This window comes from Dermacentor variabilis, chromosome 1, assembly GCF_050947875.1.
Source record: "Dermacentor variabilis isolate Ectoservices chromosome 1, ASM5094787v1, whole genome shotgun sequence".
NCBI classification, from domain to species: Eukaryota; Metazoa; Arthropoda; class Arachnida; order Ixodida; family Ixodidae; genus Dermacentor; species Dermacentor variabilis.
This window is the reverse complement of record NC_134568.1, coordinates 232,675,478-232,700,093: the sequence shown is the minus strand read 5'-3', so window position 1 is coordinate 232,700,093 and position 24,616 is coordinate 232,675,478. Positions and strand designations below refer to the sequence as shown.

The following is a 24,616-nucleotide window of genomic DNA, read 5'->3' as shown; positions in this document are numbered from 1 at the left end:
CTTCGAAGTCAAATCCCGGGGTGTCCTATGCAGCCGTCGGCCCATTTTTCTCGGAATCCAATGTACTACATCCGGAAACGTATCTTTACGGCCGAGGCCTACGCACTATTGTCCACCTGTGAAGCATATAAGAAAATCAAAACTTCAGAAAGCAGCTATATATGCAGACTCCCTAAGCGTCGTGAAGGCCTTGATGCCACTCTATACATACAAAAATCCAGTATTTAACGAACTCTATTCCGTCTTGTGTAAAGCGTACATATCTAACCAGCATATCAATATATGCTGGGTGCCTGGCCATAGGGGCATCGAGGGTAACGTTCAGGCGGACGACATGGCCACGTCAATCGCATCGCAAGCTGTTAACCTTACCGCTGATGTGCCTGTCCCAGATCTGAGGCTTCTTCTTACGAAAGAAACTGCGAAACCACTGGCAACGCATGTGGGACGCGGAAACAAATAATAAACTCCACCTGATAAAGCCACAATTAGGATTCTGGCCCTCTGCTACAAAATCACGCCGAACTGATGTCCTATTCTGTCGTCTCAGACAAGGACACACATTTGGCACCCATAATTTTCTACTCACTGGAAATGACCCTCCAACCTGTGGTAGATGCAGGGAGAGGCTGACAGTCCTCCACGTCCTCCTGGAGTGTCGGGCAACCGAATCTGAGAGAAAGAGACATTTTTCCTTAGCATACCGGCAGCACATTCCTCTTCATCCTGTAATGTTTCTCGGTCCAGAACCGCTTTTTAATACAAACACAGTTCTAGGTTTCCTCAGAGACGTGGTCTTACATGTTATTAGTCCCACGCACTCGTAGCGCTTCCTCTCTTCAGAGGATGCCGCAGTGATAGTCGTACTGTATAGCACATGCCTCCAGGCCCTTGTGTTTGAAGGGCTCTGGTGAGGCAGTTGTCTTGTATCTAATTTTTGCATCTCACATGTTCTGTATATCATATCATTTTTCTGCACTGCAGTGTAAGGTTCATAGTATTCGTCATTACTTATCGCCATAATCTTATTGCACGTAGATTTTACGCACGTTACAGTGACTATTTTAGGCCCCTTTACAGCCACGTCACATCAACTTCACAGAACTCATCATTCCACCGCGAAATCACTAACACTGTCATGGCGCTCTTTGGTCATACCTGGCCCTTGCGCCACTAAACAACACACATTCAATTCAACGGGATTTTTTGCATTTCGCCCCCATCGAAACGCGGCCTCCGCGGCCGGGATTTCATCCCGCGACCTCGTGCTTAGCAGCGCAACACCATAACCGCTAAGCCAACGCGGCGGGTGAAGTCGCATATGTGACGACCGCTATTGGCTACTAGGAACCCAATCTGACGGCTGACAAGCTTTCTGTCGCTACTTCATGGATTTTGTATGCAAAAAAATGCAGAAATAAAGATCAAACTCCTTCGCCGTTTAAGGCCATCGTTCAGGCTGTTTCGGTAGCCTGTGTCGTGCCTTGATAACTGTACCGTCCTTCAGTTCCTCGTCATATTTCTCCCTTCAGTCACCAGTTCATACGTCATGTCTTCTAACCGTGCTTCTTCGTTCTTTGCATTTTTTTCTCGGCTTCCTGCAGAGTGCACAGCTATCATTGGCACTGTGAATCTGCAGAAATTCCAGATGAAGGTATTCATCAATATATGGTACTATCAGCCAAATGATCAGTCGTTAAGGTCGATGTTCGGGCCATCTTGCATGATCACGCTGTTCTTGCCCAGTCACCCCACGTGCTACCGGTCACCGAAAAGAAACAAGAAATATTCTGCTCAACTTTTCAACCCCGCAATCGAACCTTGGACCCGGATGCTGGCTATTTAAGAACAGAATCACGAGTGCGTTAGTGCCAGCACGTCAGTGCTCGGAGAACTGCCGTGTTTCTTGCGAGGAGTGCAGCGCATATATGACAACGAATATTCTGCATCATCCGATGGAAAAAGAAGAAAGTTATTACTGCCAAAATGAGGGAGCAAATTAGATTCGACAGGTGTAGGAAGACAGTCGACCGCCTTTTGAAGATCCACAGTTGTCGCCCTCAGAAGCAACCAAACTGTGCGGACGCTAGCATCTACGACCGCTCAACTTGTTAATTTATCGACGTTTTTTTATCGGATCCACGCGACGACCACTTGCCACCGACCGGTCGAGGGGCGGAATACATCGTTGATGGAAGTCCACGCATTTTGCAGCGAAGCTGTATACCTCTACAGTCCAAGGAAATTTTCGTGTCGTTGTTAGCCTGGTAAACAAGAAAACTCCCCATACGTGAGCCGATCCCGAAGATTGTGCAATACCGGCCCGACTCGCGGCGGAGGTGGAGCAGGTGTTAAGCACTCCCCATACGTGGGCCGATCCCGAAGATAGTGTGTAGAGGCACGGCAATGGAGCTGCGCACCACCCCCACAGCCATAAACAACTCCGCGGGGCGTCCCGCGGGCCTCCCGTAAGCGGACCTTCGTGAGTGCTGGACACCAGGCACACGGACACATGATCCGACTCGCTGTGCCGAACGTCGTGCGCGAGCTCCCTTTTGTGATTACTTTGTTTACTGCTTTTCTTTCGCACTATGCCCGCGCACCGCACTTCCCTATGTTCCTTTTCCCTCTTTTCTCCTCTCTATTTAAAGCCCTCGCCACTTCCGGCACGCCCGCTCAATTCTCTTTCTTGTGACCTAATAAAGTAGACCTTCTTACCGAAAAGACGTGTGTCCGTCTCGTTTACCACGGCTCTACAAAGTGGTGACCCGTAGTTTTCTTCGCGGCAGTGCCGAAGTTATTGTGGAGCCATGCACAGCAACGAGATGCAACCAGACACATAACCTACGGGCACGACCGAGCAACAAAATGTCTCCGCGGTTTCCATCCGACTCCCACCATACTGGGATCGCAACCCTGCAGTTTGGTTTCTTCAAGCGGAATCGCAATTTATTCTCTCTGGCGTTCACACGGAACAACGCAAGTACCACCTAGTTGTTTCGGCACTGTCGCCTACTGCTGCAGAAGAAGTTGCCGACCTGCTTTCTGGACCGCCTCTCGCCACTTCATACAGCGATATCAAGGCTGCACTTCTCGAGCGCACAACCACATCGCAGCGAGCCCGTATGCAGCAGTTGCTCTCCGCGGAGAACTTGCGAAACCGCCGGCCAAGCCAGCTCCTTCGCCGTATGCGACAGCTCATGAGCGGCAACACAACAGTCAGCGATGACCGCCTCCTGCGGGAACTGTTCATGCAGCGCCTTCCAGTAAAGAGAGAGAGAGAGGAATATAGGAAAGCAGGGATGTTAACCAGTCAAGGGTCTGGTTGTCTACCCTACGCTGGGGGAAGGGAGAAGGGGAAGAGAGAGAAGGGAGATAGACGGTGTAGATACGTGAACGGTATGACCTTAAGCACTCCCCATACGTGGGCCGATCCCGAAGATAGCGCAATACCGGCCCGACTCCAGTAAACTTCTTCCAGTAAACGTTCAGATGCTACTCGCTACAGCCACTGTAATGGACCTCAACAGCCTGGCCAGCTTGGCGGACAAAGTCATGGAGGTGGTGACGCCAGCGGTGTGCAACGTAACACCATCAAGCACCACTGTGAGTTCAGTGCCGCAAACATTATCCTCCGCCGCTTCTCCCATCGACATGCTTTGCAATCGCCTTGAACAATTAGTTAGTGCTGCGGAGCGTCATCGCACTTCACCCTGTCACGGAAGGTACCGCAGCTCGAGTAGATCACGGTGTACAAGGGAAGAACGCTCCCGATCTCAAACGCCACCACGGGTATGCTTTTATCACCGCCGCTTCGGGCAGGAGGTGCGCCGCTGCCTCCGTCCTTGCGCATGGCAGGGAAACCAACCGGCCGACCTTTAAAGGCGACAACCGGTCAGGGCCAAAGCAAAAGTCGCCTATTCCATGTCATGGACAGAACCACACGTTAGCAATACCTGGTGGATACCGGGGCGGAGGTCAGCATTATTCCCGCGCAACGTTCCGACAGAACGACACCGCCGACCTCCTACTTTCAAGCTGTCAATGGTAGCAGGATACCTGTTTACAAGTCGCGGTCCCTCACCCTGAACCCTGCCCTGCGCCGCGTGTACCGCTGGGTTTTCCTCGTCGCTGATGTTCGCCGTGCTCTTATTGGCGCTGATTTCCTGGACCATCATGGACTGCTGGTCGATGTGAAACGCCAACGCCTGCTGGACACTGCTACGTTGCTCTCTGTTCATGGTGTCGTTTCCTGTGACTCGCCTATAGTCGCCCCAACCAGAACAGTTGCTGGTGATCGTTTTGATTGCCTCCTTCAAAAGTTCCCCAACCTCACGCGACTACCCGAATGGACAAAATCCGTACAACATGAAGTACGTCCTCACATCCTAACAACTGGTCCACCTGTATTTGCTCGCCCACGACGACTCGACCCGGACAAACTCAAAATTGCCTGAGCAGAGTTCGAACACATGCTGCAACTTGGAATCGTACGACCATCGTCCAGCAGCTGGGCGTCTCCGCTCCACCTGGTCCCCAAGAAATCAGGTGACTGGAGGCCGTGTGGGGACTACCGATCCCTGAATACAAAAGCCATTCGGGATCGGTACCCATTGCCTAACATCCAAGATTTCGCGCCGGCACTATTTTCCAAAATCGACCTGATGCGAGCCTTTCATCAAATTCCTGTAGCAGAAGAAGACATTCCAAAAACAGCAGTTACCACCCCATTTGGTCTCATTGAAGTTTTGAAAATGCCATTCGGTCTCCGAAACGCTGCACAGACATCACAATGGTTCATCGACACAGTCACACGTGGTCTGCCATTCGTTTTCGCCTACGTTGACGACTTGCTTGTGGCAAGCTCATCCCACGAAGAGCACCTCCAACATCTCCATCAGCTTTTTGAGCGCCTATCAGCAAATGGTATCGTTGTCAACACTGCCAAGAGCGAGTTCGGAGTGCCATCACTTGATTTTTCGCGGCCACCGCTTGGATAACAATGGCACCCGCCCTCTACCTCACAAAGTGCAGGCCATCATGGAGTTCCTCAAGCCAGCTTCAATCACTAAGCTACGCCAGTTTCTAGGCCTGGTAAACTTTTACCGCCGATTCATTAGAAACTGTGCTATGCTGCTGGAACCCCTCGAGCGTTTGCTCTGCGGCAAACGATCGTCAACTGCACTGGCCTGGAGCAGCACGGCAGATGAAGCTTTCAACTCTATCAAGCACGCTTTGGCCGAGGCCACACTGCTATCTCATCCGAACCCGAGCTATCCGTTGTCGCTCCTGACGGATGCCTCCAGCTCTGCGGTCGGAGCCGTACTGCAACAAAAAGTGAACGGTTGGTGGCAGCCCTTTGCCTTTTTCTCAAAATGCCTGACCCCCGCACAAACACGCTACAGTGTTTTCGGCCGTGAGTTGCTCGCCATATTTCTCGCCGTGCGGCATTTCCGACACCTACTTGAAGGCCGCTCGTTCACAATCTTGACTGACCACAAGCCTCTCACCTACTCAATCGGCCACTGAATCATTGTCCACTCCACGTGAGGTGCGCCAACTCGCCTTCATCTCAGAGTTTTCAACTGACATACGCCACGTCAGCGGCTTTGATAACTCACCGGCTGACGCCCTCAGTCGCGTGGATGCTATCACACGCAGTCGCTCCAAGAGCTCTATGTCGACATCATTTCCTTTCAACCTCCAAGAATTGGCTACAGAACAAGCAAATGATTCTGAGCTCCGTCACCTACGTGACGCGTCAACATCTCTGCAGTTTGAATCAGTTACCTCTGAAGATGTGCCAATTGTTTGCTACACCTCCACGGGCACACCTAGGCGTTACCTAACCGCCTCTTTCCGCAAGCAAATATTCGACTCATATCACGCTCTTTCTCACCCAGGCATTCGCGCATCCCAAAAGCTTGTCTCATCACGCTTCGTCTGGCCGGGCACGAACGCGAATATCAGGAACTGGGTCCGCTCGTGCGCGCCTTGTCAGCTCGCAAAAGTTCAGCGGTACCCTGTCCCCCCACAAAGCCTTTCTTGCAACCCGACGAACGTTTCTCCGTTGTGCATGTCGACATCGTCGACCCGTTACCCCCATGCGAAGGCTATCGCTATCTTCTGACATGTGTCGACCGCTTTACCCGCTGGCCCGAAGCGACACCTATCCCCGACATGTCTGCAGCCACTGTCGCCGCAGCTTTTGTTTCCATTTGGGTATCCCGATTCGGCTGTCCAACGAGAATTGTCACCGCACGAGGCCGGCAGTTCGAATCGTCCCTGTTCACAGAGCTACTTCAACTTCTCAGAACAGCACGCTTGCGAACTGCCTCCTACCACCCTCAAACAAATGGCCTCGTCGAGAGATTTCATCGCCATCTCAAGGTAGCACTCGTAGCGCACGGCTTCCCAAACAAGTGTGTTGACAGACTTCCGCTCACGCTTCTCGGAATTCGATCTGCCTTAAAGGAGGACCTCTCCTGCGGTACTGCGGAGCTTGTTTACGGCACCTCGCTTCGCCTGCCAGTCGACTTCTGCGAAGAAAACACCCTCACCTCCTCTCTAACAGCAAGCGAGTACGTCGACCAGCTTCGCGATGTGTTCCGAAACCTCCGTCCGCAGCGTATACACGTTTTAACAAACTCCGTGCAGTGTACATCACTTCGGACTTGCAGACAGCCACACATGTTTTTGTGCGTTACGGCCATGTGCGTGGGTCGCTTCAGCCCCACTACCTCGGACCACTCCCCGTTTTAGAACGTTTCCCTTCTAACTTCGTCGTCGACGTAAACGGGACACGAGATACGATCGCGCTTGAGCGACTCAAGCCAGCATTCAGCGAGGCACCCGCGCTTAATTATCTCGCCGTGCCTTCCTTCCCGGGACATGCGAACTCAGCCTTGCAAGTGCGCGGTTCATCACCTCTTCTGCGTCGCGTTCACTGCGCTGCCACTTGTGCATTGTGAGCATCGTTCGTCGCTTCAGCTTCCTCTCTAAGGGGGGAGCAATCTGTAGCGGCGCGGCGATGGAGCTGCGCACCACCCCCGCAGCCATGAACAACTCCGCGGGGCGTCCCGCGGGCCTCCCGTAAGCGGACCTTCGTGAGTGCTGGACACCAGGCACACGGACACATGATCCGACTCGCTGTGCCGAACGTCGTGCGCGAGCTCCCTTTTGTGATTACTTTGTTCACTGCTTTCCTTTCGCACTATGCCCGCGCACCGCACTTCCCTATGTTCCTTTTCCCTCTTTTCTCCTCTCTATCTAAAGCCCTCGCCACTTCCGGCGCGCCCGCTCAATTCTCTCTCTTTTGACCTAATAAACTAGACCTTGTTACCGAAAAGACGTGTGTCGGTCTCGTTTACCACGGCTCTACAAGTTCAATACGGGCCCGACTCGCGGCGGAGGTGGAGCAGACGTTAAGCACTCTCCATACGTGGGCCGATCCCGAAGATAGTGCAATACGGGCCCGACTCGCGGTGGAGGTGAAGCAGGCGTTAAGCATGCCCCACACGTGGGCCGATACCGAAGATATAGTGCAATGCCGGGCCGACCCGTAGCGGAACTGTGTATGAGGGCGCCATTAAGGGGCCCAAATACACAGAATTCGCTGGTCATCCTTCTTCACAGAGTGGAAGGGCATGAGTCTTTTTGAAATCGAAGCTTTCTTTGCCTCTTCCTTCGACTTTCCCGCTGCTGTCTTGCCAACATGGTCGCTCCATCGTGCACATTTTTGTCGTAGCGATTCCAGTGGGGTCGTGCCATGGTCGTGCCCCCGATGCACGGGACACGGACGTTCTTGCATTCCGCCCCCCGTCGAAATGCGGCCGGGATGCGATCCCGCGACCTCGCGCTCCACAGCGCAACGCTCTGTAGCCGCTAAGCCACCGCGGCGTGTATTTTTCAAGATCACCAACCAGCCCAGCGCCACGTCGTTGTGGTGTTTTAGCGCCCGAAAGCTGCACAGTGGATGAGAGACGCCCAGTGTTTCAGCAGCGCATGGATAACAAGATTTCTCGTTGCGTGGGAGTCACGAACTTGCTTGACTTTATCATCACTGCTGAAATATTGGCCTCTCAGGAACTACTTCAGTGGTCTAGACAGGTGATTATACGCTTGGAGCGAGCTCGGGACTGTACTGCGTATGAGGCAGTCGCTCCCGATCGCGGTCCCGTAATGTGCACATTATGCGGTGCGCAGTACACGGCCGCGCATCTTCCTGAAGGAAGAGAACTACTCGTGAGGATTAAAACAGCCAGTTTCTTCCGGAGTGCACTGAGAACACAATGGGAAATCTCACAGTGGTGCTCGCTGTTGATGGTCTTTCCAGTGGAGAGGAAATTACCATAAATTATGTCGCATTAATCGCTTCCTTTCCACCCCCATCTTTACCCCGCAAAAGATAATAATAAATTTTCGCCGTGAGTTTGCCTGGTGACTGTGTACCTCGAAAGATTTTTTTTGGTATTGGAGAGTTCACAATATGCCTCCATTGTTTCAAAGCTTCTTCTTTATTGTGGCATGAAATGGCCTACTCACGCATCTTTACAGGTCACCCGCACATTCTGGCTATAAGAAGGCTATTTCCTGCCATATCAAAACGTGATTTGAACTCTGTGGAAGTTTTACAGCTTATTGTCTCGGTCGAAGGCAGAGGATTGGGTCGTACTCATGAATTACGTAATCATAAATGATCGTTGTTTGAAAGCCCTGTAGTAACGCGCACGTGGCCTTATTTTACAAATGTTTTACAAGTTTTCTTCTCAGGTTAAGCCCGTTGGTTTTCAGTAAGTCGAGTTGACTGTTTCCTGGGAAGGACACGTCTGTTTAGTGAGCTGACAAAACGTTATTCGGCGGTTTTCAGGGATTAGGCTCTCCACTTCCCGACTCCTTTCGAAAATCACGACAATCGGTGCAGAGATGTCTCATCCGGCTTCGTGCTCCACTGAAGCCGTCTCCAAATTGTTTGTACCATTCAAGTATTGTACTGAGGCTTTGTATTTCGTTACCACGGTGTGCTTGAAGCCCGACAAGAACTTAAGTCGGTTTTAGGCCTTCCTTCGTCAGAAATTCCTTCATAATGCGTTGTTCCGCTTTTGCGTTCAGACCGTTGTCGTGTTTCTGTGCGAAGCGCACCGTGCGTGGCGTGGTACCTTACGAGTGCCTTCTTCAGCGCAGGACAAACATATGGTGCCAGTGTGTGGGCATACTACGAAAAATCCGCGTTCGACTTGAGCATCCAAGCCTACAAACCAAGTTCTGACTGCAGCGTTTGAACGTCTGTTAAGTTCGCTGGCTGGGAGCTCAATTATAGTGCAGACTTTAATACGCATCACATCTTTTGGGTGACACGTACGCAGTGCCAACGCTAGGAGGCACTTCGAGGGTAATGTAGATTGTTATGATCTTCGCGTCATAAATTACGGCTGACAAGCATTCTTTAATGGGCCGTCTTATACAATGTTGTTAGAACTAACTCCTTCCTCATATGAGGTTGTGGCTGGCATGATGTGGCCTCCCGACGATTGAATGCTACTGAAGTGGCCTTCGCCTTATCAGCATTCCGCACCTCGAAATAAACTGCGACCTAGTAAGCGTGTCCAATTGCTAAGAACGGGCCTAATGCATCGCGACAGGAGGTATCTTCCTAAAAAGCATGCGAAAATTGAAAGGTTCGAAAAACAAGATGACGTTTAATTTTTTTTTTCATCAAAAACAATATTTTCTTGGGACAAATATGCCAGCGCTTGGGGCATTTATCTAACAGTAGCTCCTTTGTTTGGCATGTAAGGAAAGTGCCAGCGTTTTTATTTTTCAATACATATAATTTGTGTACCTAACTGTTTGGGTGTAAGTAACGCCATGGTACTGTAGACATACTTTCTTGTTTGTTTATTTTAAGATCTCCATCATTCACCCTGACTCCTGCTTAGGCCACTCCCAAACTTTTAATTAAACTTCATTCTCTCCATATTATTGTTTGGTGTAGGCAACCCTGAAGTGCTGGCCTATGCGGTCCTTAAACCATGCAGAAGTCGATATACAAATTCCTGCGCTCGAGTAACTTATTAAAGAGAATCTGGCACCAAATCCACAAACCTTTTAGCTCCTAAGTGATCTTTGTCATTGGCTGGCCGCCTTCAATAATAGCATGCCCAGCATCAGGATTGGTTAGAATTTGCTTACGAACAATTCTAGCGTAAGAGATTTAACTGAAACGGGCCCTAATAATCGCGCTTCCCCGCCGGCCTCTTTTCTTTCTTTTTTCTTTTTGCCGGTTTTCTTCCTTTCTCCGCTATTCTTTCCGTATTTCTTTCCAGCAAACCAGAAACCTTTTATTCTGGTCAACCTCCTTGCCTCTCCAATTCTCTCTTTCTTTCCTAACTGTCATTGGTGTCAAGTGTGATAACACATGTCCACGCAATCATCCGGCGCCATAGAGTATATAAGATCTAAATAAGTAAGCAAACCAAAACGAAAAAAAAAAAACAGGAAGAAAAGAGGGAAAAAGAACGTGTGGCTCTCTCATATCGCTTTCGCGGCATTTCTCATACCGAGAACCTGCACGTCGCAAGAAGTGTGTTGCCAGAGAAACCATCTATATATACCGTGGGCACGATTAGCGAATAGCCCCCTTTGTATCCCGCCTGCAGTCAAAGTGTACGCGTGTGTACGCCACGCACCGGACCGAAATCAGAGGAGACAAACCGCGCACACGCCGCATTATGCCCTGCGCGAAACAAAGCATATGTTGTATACTATACAAGCGAAGGCTCAGCTATAGTTCCTCTCTATAGTGCTGTGAAATACTTCCAACAGCGACCGAGTTATTGCGAAAGCGCGCATTCAAAACGATGCTACAGTAGCGAGAAATCGTGCCATTGCTTCCAACTTGACTTTGCGTTACGCGGTCGTATAGCACGCCAAACCTAAAACGACGTTACCGAGCGTAAATAACGGGGCACAATCAGGCGTGCCTGACAGTATACAGCGAGCCCGAAATTAAGGGCTGCCTGCGGAGTCTCTCGCAACATAGGGCATAGCCGAGTACCGACCACCGCAGGCGTGCCCTTACACCACTTAAGGCATCCATCCACAGAGAGAGAGAGAGAGAGAGAGAGAGAGAGAGAGAGAGAGAGATTTTGGGCACGGGGGGTTGCGGCACCAGCGCGCGCTCTGCGGTGAATGAACGGCATATGGGGTACGTGTGATGGGCGCCTTGTGAATCCCTCTGTAGCCTGCAAGCGGCGAAGAGGGAAAAAAAAGCTAAGGTCGTAGGAAACAAAGAGCCGCAAATGACGCCGGGCCTTGCCGGCCGCGATCGCGCGCACCCGTCTCCGGTCGCGGGTACGCGCCTTCCTTCTTCCCCAACTCCCTCTTCAGCCGCACCCCCCCCCCCTCCCCCCGCTTTTCCTTTTTTATTTCGCCACTGGAGGAGGAAGCCCCTAAACAAACGCCCATAAAAGACCGAGAACAACAAGAATGACGAAAGAGACAGAGAGGAAGGGTGAGCACAGAAATCAGCGAGGGGAGAAGGCCCGATGGGGTCGGAGGATAGGGTTGATGTGAAAAAATTGCAACCGGTCATACAAAAGGAGCGCTCAGGTCCCGATGGGGAAACGCTTGCGCAACTAAAGGCGCAGATGCATCCAAAGACAAGTCTGGACTGCCAATGACACCCCTAGGGGGTCAATGACCACGCTTTCTGCCGAAGACCTCCTCCTCGCTCGATTTGGACCCTTCCCCCTCCACCTTCATCTTTCTTTTATGATCATTTTGTTTATATTATTTTTTTCTAAATGCTTTATAGTCGGCTTTCTTTCCTCCAGGCGTTGAATACAACCGCGTCCTGCGACCGAACGTTGAATTCACCGGTCGCGATCACTCACCCCGCTTAACCGAAGTAACGAACTCGAAGGCGTTTCGTCCCCTGCTTTATGTAGCTGGGCCAAAAGCTCTTTATCGAAGTGAGCACAAAGGTTAAGTGAAAATCGGCGATATAAACTAGCTCGTTGTCTCTAATATTACTTTCTGTAATACTTATTCAGCCGCTAATGAATATAAAAGAAGTTATGCTCCCCGCCCTTGACCCTCCCCCTCCCTTCAAAAAATTAGAAGGTGTTTGTAAACAAGTTCCATAACTAATTAATCGCATGCACTGTTACAGAGAACTGAATTCACTATATTCGGCATTGTATATTGTTTCAGATGGGAAGGTGAACTCCCTGGGCTGTGTATAATCTTAAAGTCAAGCGAGAAAGGCAACATATGCACTAAGTTCTAGTGACTTTAGTCTTTATGTCGAAGTGCCATCTGTACGGCCCAGCCTGGCAGTCTTCTTTTATTGGTTCGCACCTTCCATACAATTGAGTCATTTAGCGTGCGCCAATCATGTCGTTCCGATTTTATTTATTTATTTATTTATTTATTTATTTATTTATTTATTTATTTATTGACGCCTTCTAAGGACTTATTAAGCCCACTGCTGACAACAAGCTTTCTCAATCATGATAAACTTAGTTATCGAGCTCATTTCTTGAAGCTGGATCCGTAAACACACTGTCTCGCTATAGGGAACATGAAAATTTATAAATAGCTACAAGTATACATGTGTGCGTGTAGCGTGATAGCTAATCTTTTTTTTGTTTCATGTACATTAGAGAGAGAGAGAGAGATAAACGGGATGGGAAAGGCAGGGAGGTTAACCGGATGAGATTCTGGTTTGCTACCCTGCACTGGGGGGAAGGATACATTTGAGGCCTGCAGCCCGGCTGAGCTTTCCAGATCCCGTTATTGCATTCGTCGCTGTCTCTCCGCGGAACTCGAGCCTTAATTTACGCTGGCCGGGCCGCGACACTGTCTCCACCGGCCAGCCCTCGTTCACCATCCTATCGTGACTTGCGACGCCGGGAAGGGAGAAGGAAATGGATAACACGTGATGCAAAGAGTGCGGAAGTGGGCTAACCTGCAGCGCACGTCTGCTTCTTCTCCCACTGCAGCACAGCGAGCTGCCATGCACTTATATATGAGGCACTCCGTGTGCTTTCCTACGCATCGCGGCGTCCTCACGAGTGCACCCCACCAACGTTGGAAACGCAGGGGCCATTTTGTGCAGCTGCTAGCACGTCCCTAAAGAAGTCTATAGGCCACTTCCACACTTGACACTTGGACACTTGCACACGTGTCAAGTGTGCAAGTTGCCTTGAGAATTGATTGGCAGCTACCGTCCTGATCTCACCGTACGCGCGCATGGAAGCACGTAGTGGCTAGTAGACGATGCGAGCCACCACCACACTCGCGGCCGAAGTGGAGCAGTGACAGTGACAATAACTTTATTAGAGTGTCCTGAAGAACTTGACTGGGGGGAACCGAAGGCTCCCCAATCAAGTTGGTGGCTCCGCCCACGACGGGACAGCGAGGTGGTGACTCTCCGCGACGTCGCGGGCCCTCTGGACGGCCTGTAGTTGGTTCGTGAAATCCGAGCTCTTCAGCAATGCGTCCCACTTGGACTTGTATTGAAGGTCGGAGCCCGTGTTGTACGGGTACAGCCAGAGCATGAGGTCGAAGGAGCAGCATGCGTGACCGCATTTGGAGCACGACTGCGGGAAGTTCGGGTCTATCCAACTAAGCGCTCTGGGGGTGCGCGAGGTAGGACCTGGTCTGTAAGAGCCTAAAAGTAACGGCCTGAGCCCAGTTCAGTTTCGGGCTGGGGGGGAGGGAATTTCCTCCTGCTGTGTCTGTAATGCGACGTAATTTCGCGAAACGTGGTAAGATTATCTTTGAAAGGGCAATCCTGTGGGAGAGCCGGACCGGACCGTTAGCTCGGGCGCGATTCGTGAATTCACGCGCCAGGCAGTTGGCCCGCTCGTTAGGGTTGCAACCGGCTTGGTTAGTTAGATCGTTCACGTGGGCCGGGAACCACGTTATGGTATGACCTCCAGTTTCTTCTCCCGTAGTAATACGAAAGGATCTGTTGACAATGCCGGCTGCGTGTTTAGAAACTCGAGCGGACGAGAAAGCCCTGACCGCCGTGCGCGAGTCGGAGAAAATGGTCGTCGGGTCTTTTGCGGCTTGGAGAGTCAAGGCTATCGCGGTTTCCTCCGCCTCATTCCTCTGTTTAGTGTAGATTGACGCGGCGCTGATAAGTGTACCGTACGCGTCAACGACCGAGATCGCAAACCTGTCTTCGCTGCCATATTTGGCGGCTTCGACGAAGAATGCATCTGTCCCGTAAGGATCGATTCGTCAAAGAATGGTTCTAGCCCGCGCTCTTCGGCGACCTTCGTTATATATTGGGTGGATGTTCCTCGGTAAGGACTCAACGTTTATACCTTCCTGGGCTAATTTAGACAGGAGGCGTCCGTCGAGCGGTGCCTGTATAGTGAATAGACCAGCTTCATAAAAATCTTAATTCCCGGCTTAGTTGACGAAAGCCTAGAGATCTGTGCAATAAACTGCGCTTCAATTAATTCATCTGTGGTGTTGGGAATTCGGAGTTCAAGTAGTCTTACCGTGCTAGCGGATTGTGGAATACCGAGTATTCTTTTGACGCCGGACCTGACGAGCGTGTCGAGTTTGTTCTTTTCGATTGTGCTCCATTTGAGGTACGGTGCCGTGTAAGTAATATGACTGATGAAGAAAGCTTGGGGGACCCTGAGCAAGTTGTCCTCCTTAAGTCCCCCCCCCCCTTTTGCTTGCGTTTCTAGTGATGAGCCTTAGTATATTTTTCGCCCACGCGCCTAGCTTTTTTAGGGCTTCTGCATTACAGCCTTTGGCGTTAATTAAAGTCCTAAAATTTTGATGGAGTTCACCTTCGGAAGTGGAGCACAAACGCGCTTCTAAGAGCGCTGCGCATACTGCAGTCCGGCCGTGCCACACCATACCTGGTTCAACTAGTGTAGTGCATCAGGCGGCGACTCCGCTCAATCTCGCGGTCATGGCTGAAACTCACGGTACGGCAGTCTGCTTTAACAGACGCTGCAGAAGAACGTCGTCCACGGCTCATGCCGGCAACTCAATCACGAAGGTCGGCACCAGGGGAAACCCGGAGGAGCTGAGGGTCGCTTGAGGATTCCAGCATATGCTATTACACCCATTTGCATAACTAATTAAAGAATAAATAAAGCTGCGTTACGATATGAACATTAAGTGGGTGCCACAAAATGACATGAAGTCGGTTATCGTGACCAAAGACTGCTATGATATATCAGTAGTGCCTCTGACAGTGCTCGGTCGCCCTATCACGCATTCCTCGCCTTGTTCTGCCGCGGTCTGCAGAAGCACTGTACAAGTGGTCAAGCCCGGAGTGGCCACCGACTTGGCCCGTCCGGGACCCGGAAGGATGGCGCAGGCACGGCTCCTCCGAAACGGTGCCTCCTTTGTATGGAAGGAGTGAAACGGCGCCCGTCGGCCTGCTGTTGATGCTGCTGCCACTGATGCTGATGCTGCTGAGAAGAAGAGGGGGGAGGGGGGGGGGACGTCGCCACTTAGCCGTAATCACGGCGCCATCCATTTGGAGCCACGTCCAAGACAGTGAAGAGGGGAGGGGGGGGGATGATTAGGCACGTCCCACGTGGGCCCGGCGGCCGATCCCCTTTCGCGGCGCTCGCAGCGAGGTGATGCGGCCGTGGAAGGCGCCCGCCGGACGCTTATCATTAATCCGGCGCGCCTTGCTCGCCCTAATGGATCAAGCGCCCCGAGCTCTGTCAACGGCCGACCCCGCGCCGAGGGAGCCAAGGTCGCCCCTCCTCGGGGGCCGCTCCTTGGACGCGCGCCTTGACCGTGTCGGCCGGTCTCCACCGACGACGAACAAGCGTTGCCAGGTGCAGGCTCCAGCGTCTGAACGCGCTAGTGGAGTCGAACCATAAAATTTCCTATAAAATTTACTAGAAGGAACTCTCGCGCTGCGACCGCTCAGATACTGCGGGAATCATCTAGTACACTGATTTGGCTAATCTTCGTGCCTGTGGCTCCATACGTCCTTGTACTGTTATTTATTACGCATTATATTTATAAGTTTCCAAGAATGAATTAATTTCTAAAGACAGAAATGCTGTGTTTCTGTCCCCATGCCCAGTCATCGCGAATTCTAGCATTACGCAATATTTACTTGAAAATTTGCAATGTCACAAAGCGGTTTGAAACCAAAAGAACAAAATTGAGGCGAATTCATGTATTGCCCATCATTCCCATGCTGGCTGAACCGCCATATTATCGGGCTTCCGTAGACAATAGCGCCCGAGTTAAATCCATTAATTTTTGTAGTAAACTCTATCGGGTGGACCAAACGCTTGCAGAAGGGCGCGTGACGCTTCAGTATACGCAGTAATGACTTCAGCCGAAGCGGAATTATGCTGTGTATGGATCCAAGGATGGTTAGCGAGAACACGCGGACATTTGTTCTTAAAGACGTGAGCGCTGTTAGCTACTTTCTTGCCTAATGCCTAGTGACACTGGCTCATGATGTGAAGAATGCTCCTTTCGACGAAGAATCAATAAGAGCGATGTAAGAAGGTAAATGAAATGGGAAATGCAATGGTTCTGAATTGAAGAAAGCAGCAGACGCAACCGACTCGTTAGCAACGACTCACAAGCGCGCGTTTTCTCTCTCTCTCTCTCTCTCTCTCTATATATATATATATATATATATATATATATATATATATATATATATATATATATATATCAACGCGATGTTATCAGTTCCGCGCTTTCAACTGCTCTACATTCAGCGGTTGTTTTTCAATTCGTACGGTGCTCTACCGCTCCACTTTAGAGGAAGCCCGCTGCTCGCACTGGTCGCTATAGCCTCGTTGCGCCCCCTCGACAAGGCATGTGCGTGTACCGACGTTCGGGACACCAATGACTCGGTTGGAAGCAGTACAGTGAAAACTGCTCTCTGGCACATTTCTCAGATTAGCTCAGGTGCTGACGCGTGAGCTTATACTTGCGCTCACAACTAATATGACACTCGAAACACATCGCTTCACTTATTGCTCTCTATCACCGGAACCGTTTTACTGAACGGACATTGCGGTGCGAGTGCACCTCGGAGGAGGCAATTCTAGTCACGTGCATAAGAAACCCTTATGTTGCCGACACGGCGCGACGAGTTTTGTAGTGCAGACAGCTATAGGTATGAATGCGCCTCACGTGACTGAAGATAACGCCGCATTGAAGAGGCAGCTTCGTCTGCAGTTGTGCCAACGTCGCATTCGGGGAGAAAGCAAAAAAAAAAAAATCCTGAATAAATTGTGGTAGCAGGTTTCTTCCACCTGTACAGCGGTTGCTCGAACTGCACTCCACTTCAGCTGCGGAAAGTGTCCAGCGCGCTCTTCGCCTTTGCTGCTCGCTGTCTGAATGGACAATACGTGCACTGCTTCAAGACGTATTCGCCGCGCAGCCTCTCGCACTTACGGCCCGAGGTCTCAAGGTCTTATTGCGGTCGAAATGAGCCTGCGCTGCCTGCTCATGGCTTTAATGACCTCTTTGCGCCAGCCTCCAACGCATATGCCAGGCACGCTGAACAACCGCCGCCGCGCCGTGAGCCGACTCTCTGCTACTCTCGCTTACGATCTCGTCGAGAACAGCCAGCGAGAACGGAGAAAATTTCCTGGAAAGAAAAAGAAATCGACGCTGTAAGCTATACATTTTTGCAAAATCCTAACGTTTAATGGCACAGTTTTATTTTGTAGTCAAAAATAATCCTAAACTGTAAAAAAAATTAAATGACAAGAATTATAATATTAGCTGCTTTTGTATATGCAGGGCGCCAAAAAGTCCGGCGACAACTTCATCGTGATGTTAAAGAAAAAAAAAGAAACTATAAAGTTGATCAAAATACACAGGCACACAACTGCAGTTCTTCTATTGAGAAACGGAAAACATTATCTGAACTCTATATTTCACGCCTTATTCAGCTGAACCCAATAGAAGCTATGGCCAGGCGATACATCTATTTACTTTCCTATTAATAGAATAATGATTTATTCGCGATTAGTCTGTTGAGGTTCCCTGAAGTAAATCGAGTAAGCATCGGCACCGACGGCCCCACTTCGCTTGTTTAAAAGCAAAGAAGGGAACGACAGAGTGAGCTTCAATGCGTTCCGGCTAAGATGACACCTTTGGGTCTTTCAGGACAGACTCAACTGGTGTGCGCTGCACTTCGAGTAAGCGAAAGGTAAATTTCGCATCATGCAAGCGTCTCTTCTGTGCAGCTGGCATGACTGTTAATAAGCAATGGAACTCTATACCAGACTGAGTACGTTAACAAGCTTATTTGATTTCGCAGTAGGACCTTCCATTGTGACGAAGTGAGCTGGATACGCTTTATGTGTCTATTAATGCAAGGTGTCGCTGACATATTGAATACAAGTGGCAGTTCAAATAGTATGGTTTGTTTCTTTTTTGTTTTTAAGCACGAAGTGCTTTTAGTTCCCGATGTCGGCGATCTTCAAGTGACCTTGAGTCAAAATCCAGAGCCCTTGTCTGGGCAAGTTGCGAGAACAAAACGAGATGGTCCAGCAGCCAGTCAGAACTAAAGAAAATGCGGTCTCTAATTACATACGCTAATTATTGCCCAAAGAAGTTACAAAATATTTTGCTTCAGAATTCTTCCAAATGTTTTTTCACATTATCACTCAAGCTGTAACTTCTAGTACGCTGAAGGTTTATTTGTCATTTCCAATAGCGACGTTCAAAAGGCAGATACAGGGCACCATACACTTGATTGTCATCTTTTGGCGCTGAGACAGAGTTGCCTGTCTTGAAGGCCGATTGTCCGTGAGTTCCGCGGCGCGCGTTTTGCTTCGCTTCGAGAGATGGCGCCACGCTGCGTGGCGCCTCCTTCAGGCGATTTTCTTCTTGTAGCTGGGCAGTGCGCTCAGTCCTTCTGGCGTCTTTCGTTGCCTGTCGTGCCGCCTTCAGCCGGTTTTCTTCTTCTAGCTGGGCAGCGTGCATATGGACCAGCGCACAATATGGCGTGGTGCAGTGTAGTGTGGGCCGTTGCAAACATGTACTACACTCATTTTAAGATTGTGGCTAGTATCATCTCCAACCAATCTGCTTTGCCTGTTGCCATTTCATGCTTACATCTACTCTCGATTGCGGGAGGAGCCAGGAACTTCTTTTTCTGGGAAGTTCATGTACATAAATTAAGAGCTTTCTTTATTTTTGTACATCCCGTACGTAGTAGTGTAGTAGTAGTAATAGACTTTATTGATCAAAGGAGCAATGGCGCCATCTTCGCCCAAGGCGGGTGGTGTCCTCAGGCCGCGGGCTCTGGTCCGCACCCTGTCCACTAGGTTCGCCTGGTCCTCAGGGTTGGAGCTGCAAGGTCAGCCGGGCCTCCCACTGGTCGACCGTTGGTTCCCTGATGGGATGCACGCCGCGGTGCCGTCAGATTCCCATACCATGTGGTAGAGGGTGTTGGGCACCTTGCTTTCATTCTTTGTTGTAACTCGTTGGGTACATTCTGTTCAGGAGCATGGGATGTGAACAGCAGTTGGTCTGAAGTCCACAAATTTGATCATTCGGTTAATAATTCGATTTAAAGCTTCAGATTACTGATCAGGTTAAACATTATTCTCGATTTCAAGACGTTCTATAGCCATCGTTCAATTGCCAACACATCCACGAAGTCCCGGAAGCATAAGATTTGACCCCACGCCTTAAAGTAGAAATGGGTCACCTAGATTCTCCTCTCTCTCTCTCTCTCTCTCTCTCTCTCTCTATATATATATATATATATATATATATATATATATATATATATATATATATATATATTCGGAGGTTCTTGCTGCACAGCTCTCCAAGTTCTGGCATCCAAAGTAATGGAGGGTGAGGAGGATGAGAAGAAAAGAAGGAAAGGTAGGAAGATCAACCAGACGCACATCCGGTTTGCTACCCTACGCAGGGGAAGGGCTTTAAGGGAAGAAAAGAAAGGAGAGGGAGAATCCAAAGTAATGATAGGTAAAATTAATGGCAAAACTTTTGCCTCTGTAATAAATAACAGCGTGCTCGGTGAGAGCTCTCCTATGTGAGAGCCATGCAGACGTGAAAAAAACGGAAAGCAGTACCTTACGAGAGCCGTCTTTTATTTTTCTGGTGGCATTATTTGTGTGCAAGAGAAAATATGTCTTTTTGACACACTCTGCAGGACAAGTTCATGTCAAGACATTTACATATTTCGGTCTAAAAACAAACCGTAATTTTAGTCGCCGGCGTTTGGCTACATAAATGACCAGATAAGTAGGCTAGTAAGCTACATTTACCCGTGGAAAGCTTTATGCAAATGTCCTGTCGTTCTGAATACTATAACACGTGCCTATATCATCCACGGTGACGGGCTTGCAGTCGGAGAAAACGCCCGAACAGTGGCATACCGCTCCGAAGGTTAATTGATTGAATGGCCGGATTGATTGATTGAATGGATTGATTGATTGATTGATTGATTGATTGATTGATTGATTGATTGATTGATTGATTGATTGATTGATTGATTGATTGATTGATTGATTGAACTTTGACGTCTGCGAGAGCAACAGCGGGCTATGAGGGACGCTGTATATTGGTGGGTGTTTCGGATTACTTTAGACCACCGCAGGTATTCAACGTCCACCCAAAGGGTGGTAGACGATCGTTTTCATTCAGCTCGCCGTAGCTAGCAATCGAATCTGCGACCTCGCGTTGAGCATGGAGCGCCACAGGCGCTGTAAGTTCGCGAATAAAGCGCATCATCATCATCATGATCATCATGATCATCATCATCGTCGTCGTCGTCGTCGTCGTCGCGGTGGATGCAGAGAGTGCAAGCACTGCAAAGGTTTGACAAGGGTATTTCTCCCAATATTCTTGAGTGCTAGCTTAATAATCATGTATCCCATATATAGGTCAGCCTGTGAAATGAACAAAAAGGAAATATTTATAATGATTTTTTTGTATATTTTAAGACGCTTTCTTTTTTCTTTGTTACATCCAACGGCGTGCGTATTTCGCCTATGGAGCGCCTCCGAAAAAATTTATTTTCACGTCGTTTTCAATCACATCTGGTAACATGGATGCCTGTGTTTCGTCGGAAGTAACTGACATGATTATGAACAGGTGTAGTTTCCAAAAGAAGCATCTCTGAAGGGAATTTCGGCCACGCACCATGCTCATTGCACGAAGAAGTCAATAAAAGCCTGGTGGCAGCGCCTGGCTTAAATTCTTCCTCGAAACGCTGGCAGACAAACACGGATATTGTAAATAATGCAGAGTAGAATCAAGCTAAAGATGCTGAAAATATATATTATTTTCAATTTTTTTAATTTTTAACTTGCGTACAGCCACCTCCGAACCTCTGTCGTGCAGCGAAGCACTAGCAAAATAACGTATACAGTATATCGCAATGTTTAGAACTGCGTAAATGTCGCAGACAGACCAGATAGACCAGATGTGCGTTAGCGCCCCAGGCTACCCATGTGCCCTTTGCAGTATTTATCGCCCTTTTCATTTTTTTTTTCAAAGGTGCCGCCATATTACGTAGACAGTGGCGCCATCTATGAACAATCAGCATGCTCACTTGGGCGAGAGCTCCCTGTTGTCAGGTGTGTACGCCCGGGCCCTGTTTCCACATGGTGGCTGTTTTCGCGCTCGCGACGGACTGTTTAGTATGGCGTGGCGTCTTCTACGCCGGAAGCGGTTCTGTGAGAGATGATGATGAGATATAGGTCAGCATGGCCGGAGTTTCTGCAGCATTACTGAGGCGGACGCAGCACCCAGCGCAATGTGTGCGCGCGTGTTTTATAGAGTCAGCCACGGAGATTTAGTTGTGTATATATAAAAATGAGTTTCACGAATGTGGCCTTTACGCGACATTCTCACTCTGATTCTAATCTGTGGTTAAGCAGCAAAGAGTAGTCATGAAACACACGCGACGATCGCATATCAGCGTGGGTACCGATCTGGTGTATACTTTCACGAGCGTTCCCGTTGTGACCCGTATATACATGGCGCGACTACCTCGTTTGTTGGAGGGGATTTCCGACGACGAATAAAGAAAGCTTTGGTTAGTGATAACACTTCACCGTTGTGTGAATCACACCGGTTAGGTGGTCGAGTGGCCGGTTGCGGACAGCGCGAGCATCCGAAGCACAAGTATAGAGGCTGGGTTATAGATTTTTTTCCTTCTATATCTCACGGCCCGAGCATACGGCATGACCGTGCGTGATTTTTCCTAGCCCGCGCTTTTTTTTTTTCCGCAGACGTGGGTGACCAAATCGGTCGATTGGTCACTCAAGGAACGGCGTATGTGTTCCCTACTTTACAAGCCGCAAAGGGATAAAGACTGATTTTATGAAAATTGTTTGCTCACAAACAGCCGTTGAATCCTTTTTATACGATCCCCTTTGGATGTTAGCGATTCACAGGGCAGAAAGGCAATGCCGAAGCAACAAGATTATATGCATCATGCTGGTTTACCAAGCGCAGTGATCGCTGCGCTGAGCCACGCTAACGTAGAGACATATCACACTGATTTCAAGTCTATTCTAGACTATATGCGTGCGAAAGATGCCAGTCGCTTACGCAAATATTTTGTGGAGATTGGCGTTTAGACGTTTTGGGGTTGCATTGGGTTGGCCGTGCACGATCACTCTTATGTTTTAGTTCCTACGGCAAGCGAACAGATGTGAGAATGTTTTCCAATACGCGTTGACAATTATAGAGACGACGCTGCTTTTCGTCGAGTATATACCCACCGATACAGGCAAAATAGTTCACAAGTATACACTCACCGCGGCTGGTGAGGCCCATCGCATGTTTGCGCAGCCCATAGAAATTTCTGCAGACTGTATAGTTAAGTTACTGCTGCACCGAAAGGCTACACAGTGGTTCCCCGACGACCGTGTATGAACTGACGTCGCAAAATATCTCGGAAAATGAGTAAAACGGCTCGAAATCTTTCCACTGTACGCGGCGGCGAACAAAGTCAAGCAGCGCCGCGCCGGACCGCGGAAGACAGAGAGAAGGAAAGGCTCCGAGCGCCCTTTCCTCGTCGCCCGATGAAAACGTCTATCACTTCCAACCAATGTCACTACGACCAATCAGGTGCGCATAACGCCTCATGAACGCAACTCCAAGGTGAATCTCTGTGCACCGTACTCGATCGTCTGCATCTGGTTGAGCTAAATATGCACGCAGGATTTCATTTAGGGACCGTATACCTGTAGGTATAAATGATATCCTGCATGCATGCGTGCAAACCACTGTGGCTTCTGGCTTGTTGGGTCCCGTAGTCAAACACAAGTTTCGCACGACGCAAGGGAGCAGTGCCTTCGCATCTAGGCGCTAGAACGCAATACGTGCGTCAGGGGACGTGATTCAAGGCCGTCTATGTTTCAGCGTCTGCTCGCTTATTTCTGACGGTGCCACAGTGCACATGCATCCATCGGAAGAATGCACTGTGGTCACGAGGAGCTCTGTAATTTCTAGAGCTAAGTCGCAATACCAGTCTTCTCCGATGACCGAAACAATGTAGTTTGCAAAGCTGACTTATAGCGGGAGTGCGTCCACGTGCGCGACAGCTCCCGGTGAGAAAATGACCTGCCTTTCGGGTTGCAACACGTTTTGCGGTAGTTATCTTGAACATTATGTTTAGCTTGAGCCGCCGAACAATGACCAGCTGAGGGTTGATAAATGCCACCATAGAGGCAGATGATGTTACGGAGCTATCGGCATAGTATACGTGCACACAACCATCCGTACACGCTCGAAATGTAAAGGTATTTGACGCCATGAGACAGAACACATCGGGTCTTCGAAATTCCAGGGTTCGGAAGCCGCATAATAGGTTCAGGCAGCACTCACTGTGCATGGTCTTCGGGTAATACCAACGGAATATATATATATATATATATATATATATATATATATATATATATATATATATATATATATATATATATATATATATATATATATATATATATATATCCCGCCGCCACGGTTTGTGAGCGGTGGCGCTGGCTAGCAATCCCAAAGTTGGTTCTAGATAGTAAAAGCATAAATACCCAAGAAAGTGGATGGTAAAACAGCGACGCGGTAGCTCAGTTAGTGAGAGCAGCACGCGCGTAATGTGAAGACGTGGGATCGTTCCCCAACGGCGGCAAGTATTTTCATCCACTTTCATTGTCATTAAATTCTGATTTCTTTAATTCAACTATAGTACAAGTAATTTGCCTAGCTATATATATATATATATATATATATATATATATATATATATATATATATATATATATGTATAATGATTTTTTCTGTATCAATAAATTACCTCTCTACGACACCAAAACACAACTCTTACCACTATAAGACGCTTGGTAAGCCAGAAAAAGCGCAAGAACGAAAGAGCGCTGGCGACGCCTCCTTGAAGTTCCCGCACCTGGTCGCTGTGACGTCGTGGATTTTGATGGCATGTTCTAGGGCCTACTTAATTATATAGCCGTACAGATTGACTACATCGTGTTCTAAAGGAACCAAATATTAAACACGGCAAGTTTCGGGAACCTTTACTCAGCCAACGCGGCCCAAATGCCAAAACATACTTTGGAATCCCTGACGTCACACATAA

The 24,616-nt window shown here is 49.1% G+C and overlaps 1 protein-coding gene and 1 long non-coding RNA gene across 2 annotated transcripts in view; one reads left to right on the top strand and one right to left on the bottom strand.

Moving 5' to 3' along the window:
- Nucleotides 1-17,600, bottom strand: part of LOC142573087 (uncharacterized) — a 46,403-nt gene extending 28,803 nt beyond the window's left edge. Inside the window, exons 1-2 of the long non-coding RNA XR_012826210.1 lie at nucleotides 17,422-17,600; nucleotides 590-672 (exon numbers count right to left, since the gene is read on the bottom strand). This is a non-coding gene — a long non-coding RNA (uncharacterized LOC142573087). The remainder of the gene's footprint in view (nucleotides 1-589; nucleotides 673-17,421) is intronic.
- LOC142574649 (uncharacterized) lies at nucleotides 1,649-3,882 on the top strand. The gene is made up of 3 exons (XM_075683690.1): nucleotides 1,649-1,654; nucleotides 2,862-3,266; nucleotides 3,442-3,882. Exons 1-3 carry the CDS (start codon nucleotides 1,649-1,651, stop codon nucleotides 3,880-3,882), a joined length of 852 nt encoding a protein of 283 aa, XP_075539805.1.
- Nucleotides 17,601-24,616: the final 7,016 nt, after the last annotated feature.

What these genes read in the sequence shown, in the direction of transcription:
- LOC142574649 (XM_075683690.1), top strand. An exon ending in TGTTCATGCAGCGCCTTCCA is followed by an intron (nt 3,267 to 3,441) that starts GTAAAGAGAGAG and finishes CCGATCCCGAAG; the next exon opens with ATAGCGCAATACCGGCCCGA.